This window comes from Chenopodium quinoa, unplaced genomic scaffold, assembly GCF_001683475.1.
Source record: "Chenopodium quinoa cultivar QQ74 unplaced genomic scaffold, ASM168347v1, whole genome shotgun sequence".
In the NCBI taxonomy this organism is placed as follows: domain Eukaryota; kingdom Viridiplantae; phylum Streptophyta; class Magnoliopsida; order Caryophyllales; family Amaranthaceae; genus Chenopodium; species Chenopodium quinoa.
In genome coordinates, this window is record NW_018743199.1 from 4,398,486 (window position 1) to 4,408,998 (window position 10,513).

The 10,513-nt window shown below is 34.4% G+C and overlaps 1 protein-coding gene across 1 annotated transcript; it reads right to left on the reverse strand.

Annotated features, from left to right (window-relative positions):
* Positions 1–68: 68 nt before the first annotated feature.
* On the reverse strand, positions 69–10,513 carry LOC110733616 (bifunctional purple acid phosphatase 26-like). The gene is made up of 10 exons (XM_021913682.1): positions 10,321–10,513; positions 8,030–8,261; positions 7,330–7,527; positions 6,513–6,624; positions 5,319–5,545; positions 4,579–4,717; positions 3,630–3,850; positions 2,037–2,158; positions 1,443–1,604; positions 69–459 (listed from the first exon to the last, which is right to left on the reverse strand). Exons 2-10 carry the CDS (start codon positions 8,219–8,221, stop codon positions 423–425), a joined length of 1,410 nt encoding a protein of 469 aa, XP_021769374.1. The 5' UTR covers positions 8,222–8,261; positions 10,321–10,513; the 3' UTR covers positions 69–422.

A 10,513-nucleotide genomic window follows, 5' to 3' on the forward strand; every position in this document is an offset into this window, starting at 1 on the left:
CTTCCAAAACTCTTTTCACTTTATATATACTCAATAGTACTTTTTGACTTAATTTTTAACCATTATAATGTTAAAAAATATTAATAGTACATACTTCGTAATAGATTGTTGAAATAGTTACATAATTACAATGTCTATTTTCAAAACTTTTTAATACAAAATGAAGAGTACTTCGAACTATACACAAAACAAAGAATTGAATGAATCACTAAAATAATAAAGGCTTACACATCATATCATTTTAATTGACTAGCTTTACACAACACCTTAGATCAGTCGTCCGCCCAAGTCCAATTTAGGTAAGATGTGGGAGTTCCTGAAGCATCTAAATATTGGGGGAGTTCATGTGCATCCCTCAATGTTTCAAGTTTTAACAGGATTGTGACGGTTGATATAAGTACCAAAATTGATACATCCCTATCTCAGCCTCCACGTCTTCTGCGGCGAAGGTTGCTGGCCCTAGAATACGAAAAACAAGTATGTGAAATACCTCATTATCTCACTACAACCATACTAAAATATAAAATCCAACTTATTTGCTACCTTTTGAAATGTTACTACTCTAATAATATTGAGCAAAACAATCAGAAAACCCAAATGTCAAATCCAAAAAATAGGTACATGAGTACATCAGAATCGACAACTGATTTCGGAAGGAGTACCAAGTCCAATGATTCGTGTAATAAACCTAATTCGATATGAAATGTAGTACTAATTAATATTAGTAATATATACAATTAGAACTTTCGCATGAAAAATACTACAACGCCTACAAGCTATGAAATCATCATAATGCAGAACTTAAACATATTTTTTTGTAATTTTCTTTTTAGTTATTTGCTTACTACAAGACTCCAATATAAGAAAATTTTGCACTTATGCTCATTAGAAAAGATAATGTATCCCTCCCATAATTCCCTCTTAACTACATCAAGACTTTTTAAATGACTGCATTGGAGATGTAAGCAAGTGTCCAATAGACGTTTACTAATAATTGCTTGCTCAAAAAATACAATTTTTTTAGTTAACTAACTCCCAATATTGTAAAATGATTGCATTGAAAATTCCTACGGAGTAATTTGTTTCATACATTAGTTTTCAACCGAATGGTTCAGTTAACACAGATTATTTCAATTTTTAATTAATTTGGGTATGGATTCCTGACATTCGAGTGTCAAATTCAGGTAGACATATACTTGCTGAATTCAGGTATCAAGTACCCAATCTTAATTCGATTACATAGTGGGTACCCAAAGCCTATGCAGCAAATAGAAACACACCAGATTCAACAAACTATAAAGTATAAACAGATTAAAAGCATGAGTTGTCATCCTCTATTATCCCTTTGTTACCTACCTACACAAACGGACACACTCTCCCTTTCCTCAAGGTATGAAAGTTGACTACAGAATGAAAGACTAGAGATGGGCAGCAACACATACCAGTATTGATTGTGGAATACTGCAAAATCAGTTGGTATACTTTTCCCGTCATCGTTGCGATTCCAATGGTAAATAGCATGGGTTCTGTTTTGTATTTCCAGTGTGGAATGCCCATAACTGGCTTCTCGGAACGCAGAATAGTCAGGTTGTGGATCCCAGAACCTGTAAATTGAATAACCTTCAGATATACAGAATGATCATAAGGGAAGATATCCAAGATGCAAAATTAACCATGATCAGGACTAGTGCCATTCTATATGTTCTGACTTATTATCTTTATTTAAAAAAATATATATAAAAAAAATTGGTGGGAAGCTCAGTCAGTTTGCATTAAGAAATAATGGAATTAGCCTACACCACCCCTCTTTTTTTTCCTGAATAGTCAGAGGGGGTCGTACAGGACAGAGCTACGGTGATTTGCCATTTTCCAGGTTTTTTTTTGTAAAATAAAACCAAAACCTGTTCAGTACAGGATATTTTTGAGTAACAGAACTTCCTAACATGAACTACAAAAGAGTCCCCAGAAGCAACCACCAAAGTGAAAAGCAGAAATCATTAATCAAAGGAATCTCAAGCACAATTCATCATACTTACTTGGCAGCTAGACCTTCTCGATTTCCACCGTCTCCAACGGTTATGTAAACTGGAGCTGCTTTATCAGGTACAGGATATGGATCGCCATTTGTTACATTGTAGTGTATGTTAGACATTCGATACTGAAATCACAAAAAAAAAAAAAAAAAAAAAAAAAAAAAAAAAAAAAAAAACCTTGTGTATTAGGCATCCAGGCTTTTAATTGACCCCCAAGTCCTCAACCCAGGGCTAAAATAGAGAGGAAAAACTTATGAGCAAAACACAAAGGTTTGAGAACCAAAAAAGAGAAATATATAGTTTTTAAGAGAGTTTAAAAAGAGTGGCGAGGGGAAAGAAAAGAGAGGAAAAACTTGTAGGCAAAACACACAAAAAGGTTTGAGAAAACCTTAGCAAGGGAAATAAGTAGTGTTTGCAAAAACACGAGTTCAGTAAATATTAAAATAAAATAAACAACAAAGTATATACAGTATATTAGTATATAAAATCACAATACATCCTCGACAATGCATTTCTCCCTCCACTCCAACCTACCCAACACCATGTTCTGCTCAATCCCCAAAGCACTCATATCACTCTCAATCACCCTATTCCAAGTTTTCTTAGGTCTTTTCCTGCCCCTCACAATCCCATCAATATGCCACTCTTCAAGCCTCTTACCAGAGCCTCACTTGATCTCTGATTTACATAGCCAAATCATCTTAGACTAATAAAGAAAAGATTAAATATGGCTCAGTTACTACCTTAGTTTATTTTTAACACCACCAATTAGCCTATAAAGATAACAAACCATGCTTATCAGACAGAAACAAGGTGCAGACTGAATAACAGTTTTCCCACTTCCCCAAGTAGTTGTCAGTAATTTTGGGAAGCATCTCAAAGTTGTCACTTGTGCTCTTATTATTTCCGCCCCACAACAGTGTCCCATAGAGTTTCTCATTTTACCTCGAGGGAATAGATTCTAGCTGATTGTGACAATTAAATGGGAAAGCTCCCATTGGAGTTAATAATGTTCAGCATGTCCAAAATTAGCAAGCCCTGGCCAATAACTGACTGACCTACACACAGGGTTCCCCTCACTGCTACCCCATGCTGACCCGTCAACAAATTCCAGGCAAATGCCTACTGGGAAGCAAGCACAGTAGTGGCTCTCATGGGATTGAAGCATGGGCTATGGGAAGTTAAAAAAAGGCATGTGCGTAGCCAGCAAACCAAACGTCTTTCATTAACAGACTGTAAATGATAAATTTTATCTGATCTATCCTATCCCACTTCAATCCTAAACCCAAAACAAAAGTTTCCAATGCCTAAAGTCAAGCCATGTAAAATGAGCTGTATGAACCTCCCAACTTCAACAGTTTCAGTTTATTCCATAGCAACTTCAAACCATATTGGAATGTCAGAGCATGAAGTCTGATCAGATGTTTGACCACCCCATTCCCAAGTTTTATTATGGCTATAATTTATAGGTATCTCAGATCTGTATGCTTACAATCAACGAAAGTTTAAAGTTCAATCTTAACATAAAACAGTATAAGCAAGTAAAACATGAGCACTTTATGAAATCCCAGGAATAAAGGAAAAGAATATACATACTGATCTTTCATAAGCATGGACATGGCCAGCAAAGACAAAATCAACTCTGTACTGAACAAACCAGCTCTCAAACACAGAACGCATACTTTCACCCTCCATATAATGGGCTACATTACTGCTGTAAAGAGGGGCATGCATTAGAACAATAAGCCAAGGTGTTTTTTCTCTGTTCACCCTTCGGAGTTCTTCTCTGAGCCACATCCATTGTGGAGTATATTTAACTGTCCAAGATGAAGACAAAGTCATCAACATGTGCAGAGTTTAGAGTCTGGCAAAATCCAAGCATCACCCAAGGAATAATGAACAGCAAATTGAAACAGTAAACCTAGTAGGTATATAGCTCTACAAAATGTTGCAATACCTATTTTCCGGCCGGAAAAACAGGTACACCTTTACAATAATTTATTCTTTCCATGAGAAGTTTGAAAAGTAATTAAACAAACAAAGGCATTTAAGGTTATATAAAAACAAAAGATAAAACAATAATATAACTATAATCATCAGAATCACAAACGGCTGGGTATAAAACATGGAACATATATGATATTTCATCATTAGAAAATTGTATCACTTAACATAATATTTATTAAAATTTCACCTATTATTTCTGATATAGAATGAAAACATTAACACTGACTCCAACCCATTATCTAAAGCCCTAGATCAAAGGCTACATAAACAAACCACCTAATGTTCTATTCATCTTTGCATTTTCACTTTTTTCAAGTTGTTTTTATTTTTTTTTATTTTTATTTTTTCCTTTTGGGAAGGGGAGAGGGGGAGGGGGGGTGGGGGGGAGCCCTATGCTAGCTCAACTCAATCTTGACAGCAATATATGAATTCTTCAAGGATAATGGAATGCCACTATATAATCAAATGCAAGAATCAGATCAAAACAATTCATAATAAACAGATCTGCATGAAAAGAATACAAGGAAGAAGAGATCACCAAATGGAGAATAACTGGATAGCACAATAATATGAGAAGATGCACGGCGAACAGAATACCAGAGAGGGCTACTGCTTTTGGAGGCGACATAAGGAGTAGGATATCTATGTAGGTAATTTTTGAACATAGTTAGTTCCCCCTGAAAATTATAGCATAATATAAATTACGGAAAATATGGCAATTAAATCTAATAAAGCAACACAAAACAGAAGCACAATATCAGCTAGCATTTACCTCTTGAAAAATACAAAGATAACAAGATACTTTACTCCGTATCCTAAATGTTGTGTCCAAACCAAATGGTACAAAATACAGAAATTGGAGGAAGTATACAGCAGTACCAAGATTATCAAGCAACCAAAAGACACTAAAAAATGGACACGACCACAAAATATGTGCAGCTACAACGCCAATTCTACATCAACACCATTTTATAATGTAAGACACACTCCAGTTGAGAGACTGTATATCACTCAGTTAAGCACCAAAGGCATTCATACAAATTTACAAATCCCAGATATGGGTTGTTGGAGATGGGAAACTGATAGAAATATTCTATTAACTCTTCTAGGAAAGTGATCCCTCCCCTTGGCTCCATAGTCTTCTTTGGTATATATGTAATATAATTTCAGAAGGGATATATATTATCTCTTGCATACCCCCCTCCCCAACACAAAAAATAAAATAGAATAAATTAAACAACTGATAAAATGTTGAGGCATCTGCAACCATAATCTTACCAAATCTGGCATATACTCTATCTCATGATTGCCAGCCGTCCAAATCCATGGTTGGTATGCGGCAATTGGCTCAATGAAGCGGCCCCAAGAATCCCACCTAACCCCAATATCATTGTACTTATATTGATCCGCATAAGAAAGATCACCCACAAATAGTACAGTTTGTGCTCCAGTTTGCTTGTAATGCTGGAGAGTAGAAAGAGAATTGTATGTTTGACCTAAGTCACCTAATGCAGGAAAATGAGTAGGTATGAATTGCTCAATTATCCAGCTATAGAGAGCTCAGAAAGATGTGCATCAACAGGAAAAGAAAAAAAAAAAGCACCAAGATGGAATGGATGTTGCATAATACATCAGCTATCGCAACCACAGATACACAAAAAGGTGAATTTATGTCACCAATTAATATCAAAGGTTCTAATTGCCAGTCTACCACTAACACTCAGCATTGTCAGGAATACTAAGCTAAGTTTCTGGTAATGGAAATGTGTGAGAAAATGCATTCAATTGAAACCGATGTTATACTATTCCAAACTTCCAAATGTGCTTGAATAGGCCATAAATCTAGCATTTCCATCACGTAAGAATGTAAGATACCTTAGAATACGCAATAGACTTATATTTACTTTCACCAAGATGTCTATTAGGCTCTATGCTACATACTTTATTTTCAGTTGTGGAAGAACAGCCCATCACATGTTAGGAAACATCATACATTCACCACAGTAATTAATAACCACACTATTGATACTCAGCAAGAAAATAGCCTCTGCACTCAATCAATATTTGTATGACTTATTGACTTGTATAATATTTCTCAGCCTCCTAGTGCTCATACAGAGCAGATGCATGATCTCATATACTAACACAACATGTTCAAGGCTGAAAGATAAATGGATCTGAAACAACCACAATTGCGATATTTGGATCTTAAAGCATGACAACTGCCAACAAAACCTAACCATGCATTATTAAACTTAATTTTCAGATGACACTTTCATAAGGGAATAGTAAGGAATAAGATAAAGTAAAAAAAAAATTAAAAAAAAAAGAACAAAAAATAAATAAAACTCAAGTAAACTTAACACAGCCGCAGATGAAGCTTCCTATGTATAAATTCACAGAAGATTCTGACTAATCAGCCTCTGCCTAAGGAAAAAATATTCATCCCACGACTTTCATTACAATACTTACCGATGATTCCAAAAGTATAAGGAGAATCAGGATGGATCCTTGGAGGTGTTTGAAACCAAAATTCTCGAGACAAGCCACTTGATCCAATCTTGTAATAGTATTTTGTACTATACTGTAATGTAAGGGTATGAAAAGAAGTAAGATTGTAAGATCTTAAAAGGGCAGAAAGGAATATTAGACGACAGCATATTAATATTTGATTAATTAAGTTACTTTAACATCAGAAATATCCAGATTAATTCAGTATGATGTAGTTTTATCATCTGTAATGAGATGAGAAAATAAGTAGCTGGCAAAACATTGAATACCGACTGAAACAAACTTAGTATACCATCAAAAAGTAATTAACATGATCTAAAACTCTAAGACAGCCTAGTATCTGCACATATCTAATGCCTATAACATGCTATAATTTTTTAAAGTGCAGCTATTTCTGATGAGAGTGGAGAGAAAACTAGACAACTATAGAAGTTATTGAGTTGGGGAGCTTTACTTCATTCTTTTCTAATGTATAGAGATTATCAAAGGTGTCTAGAGAATAAGTTTACTGATCACCCAAAGCATAAAAAATGTCAAAAATCTAACAAATGTAATTACACAAACATAGCTACTCCTATGATGCACTTGTAAGAGTAATTGAGGAAGACTTGAATTTTAATCAATAACTTAAAGTGTTCATATTGACTTGTCTAATATGGAAGTATGAGAGATGCAATAACAGAATAACACAAAGTCTAAATATATTAATTTAAAGGCGTCATCTGAATCATTATATCATACACATACCAAATAGCCATTCACCAGAATGTACATATACCTCAAGACCATCAAGAAGACAATAATGAATGTAACCAGAATTATATTTATAGAAAGTGTAGTTAGTCACAGTGCTTTCAACACTAAAGTTGTACTCCTTGGATTTTCCATATTGTAGTTTACGAGGGCCTGGTTCATCAAGTGTAACCCATGAAATCATGACAGCCTTCCCATCATAATCTCCTTGGGTTATATGTACCTGTTTGTCATAGAATTTTTGGAAGTAGATATTAGCAAGAAGTTTCACTTTAATTTGAAAATTAAGGAATGTGTACGCATGTCAAGCACTACTAGCAAAAATATACGAAGTAATAAGTATCCTAATCAGCACAAAACTAATGATCACTTGTTCATCCTTGTTTCTCTTTTAGTGAGAGAAAGTACATAACGAAAGTGGGGATTTATAGGCCCTTTCAGAATGGTAACAGAAATCTTCTTTCACAGTCCTTTTACATTTTAGCACCAAAATTGTGAATATAATACACTTGAGGACAATTTGAAGATGCATGCCAGTTTCTCTACCATATTCAACATTCCTATTTACTGTAGTATTGAAGATAAATATAGCACATAAATCATCTTAAACAATGCTTCATGTTAGATTTTGAAAGAGTACGTATATATTATGCAGCTCAAGCATACGCGTTGTATAATTTATTAAATATGAGAAAGTTTTGAATGTTAATGAACAAGCTACAAACCTGCTGAAGAATATTGAAACCCCCTGGAACTGCAAAAACTTCATTATCAAGAGGGATGTCAACAGAAGGCCATTCTGATCGTATGTAGGCGCTAGTTATCCCAGCATGCCCACTGCTCAAAGAGCTCAATATCGTAGAAAACAGCAATAAAAAATGAATGCATAATCGCTTGGTCCTGAAAGCTGCGAGCATTGATCCTCACAAAGCACTAGTGACAAAGCACTTCTTCCTCCTTCAAAATTGGCGGTCCAAATAGAAAAGTTAAGAAACTATGTAATATGCAGCCACAGGAAAACATGCCTTTATAAAACAGAAAAAGAAATGCAAGAAACCATGGCAAATTGTGTACATCAGAAAGCAATTAAGAAAAATTACACCAACAAATAGAGGTTGCAAACACCATAAAATCCCACTATTCACCCACTTCACTTCTATTACAAAGACACGTTCATTTTTCTCTTACAATAACACCCATAGTATCACCAGAAACATCAGATTTTTACTATCCCAAATACCAGCCCATCAAAGATATAAAGCACCTCCTGGTTTTCTCTAACACAAAAGGCATACACCATAAGGACCAGCAACATCATATAGTAGAAAGAGATGAGGATTCAAATCTGCCTTTTAGTAGCACATAATACACACGTTTGGAGACAAGGATATACTTTATACCGCTATCAACTTTAAATCCCTATCCTTCATATGGACCTTTGTTCTTCCAAATTGAACAGCTTTATATAAAGAATAACAGAACAAGTGAGCTGAAGAACTTTCAATCAATTTTCTCTATCTCGAGGATTTTGTGTCAATGTTGCCAGATTGCCAGAACAAGTTATGTGTCTTTGAAACCATAAAGTGTGAAATAGATGAATTTGTAAAGTTGATTAATGTTAAATACAAGGAAAAATTGAATCGATGATGGGATTTTCATAACAAATAATTCCAATACCCACTCTAGTCTCATCGCACACCAACAAAATTAATCATAGGAAAAACAAAGAAAATGCCTTGCAGATGAGCTTTGATAGGTTTGGATAGGAAACAAAAGCAAAAAATGATCCCTTTTCTCCTCTATAACCCCAAATTAGAGGAAATTCTGCATGAATCTCTTTAATATAGTAACCACTCCAACCAATATCAGTCGTCATAAGGGATGTTTTTCTAATTACACACAGCTCAGACCCCCAAGGTGCTTCTATTTTAATTGAGATTAGATAAAGAAGGGACTATTAAGAAGGAAGGAATGAAGGAAGTATTCCCTCAGTTCCAGCGACAGACAGGTTGCCAGCTTTCAGTGGTTATGGAAGCTCTCGTTTCTTTCAAACCCTTTTCATTCCCTAGTATTTTCAACTCTAATATCTTTCAAAGAAATTGATAATCTCGAGACATTTGGCTTTGCAGTTAAGGAAGCCATAAAACTAGCTAAGGGCAGGTCATAGTCATATCTTCTGCTTACTAGAAAATAGTTTTCCCTTCCTCTAAAACCAGGGTGCTTCTCTGTGCAAATCCTTCTCTTAAGGAACTAACTCAAAGCTTTATCATACAGATTACTAGTGATAAAAATAACATTATTAGCTCCCATCACACCTTACATCTCACAAACCAACACTAATCAACAAAAACACACCAAAAAAAACTACAAATACAATTATTCGAAAAATGAATCTTCCAAACAAATATAAATTTTTATAGCTAAAGTTACACTATACTTCACTTATTTTGGTTCACAAGAAGAAAATTGAGCATAATCAATGTTTTACTAATATTACTCCAATATTGTCCAATACTCATTAGCTATTTCCATTGTCTTTAACACTGTAGTATCAAAAAGTTATGTGCTTCAACGGCTCGACTTCAATGGGAACCCTAACACTCTATTTACAAGAAGACATTAGCAATTTAGCATTACATATCAACAATAACTAATTTTGCAGAGTAGTTTTTACATCACATTTCACCAACAAAATCCCAAAAAAAAAAAAAATATTAAAAAAAATAGAAAAATTAAGAAACCCTAACATTTAACATAATTGATCAATTTTCATCTATATTTCCTCAACCAAATTAATTTATCAAGCACATAGAGCTTTCCAATACTATGCTTAGCATTAAGAAAACAACATACAATTTTCAATTTATGAAATAAACATCCAAATCTGGTATATATTAACAACACCCAGTTCAATTTGACAACTGAAATCAGATTATAGCATATAATTATATCTAAACTGCAAAAGTAATCGAAATTTGATCCAAAACATAAAGGGTTTTTAAGATCAAACAGTTACCTGGAAATTAAATCAAGAACAATTAATTGAATTTGGGGAATTTGAGATAAAGTACGGTGAAATCGGAAATGGGAAAAAGAATAATCAGAAAGTATGGTGAAAACACAGAAAAGTGAAGACTGTTAGCAGGAAGTTATCAGTAGGTAGGTAGCCTGGCCACTTAGCCAGGTAGGTAGTGCGGGAAAAAGAACAA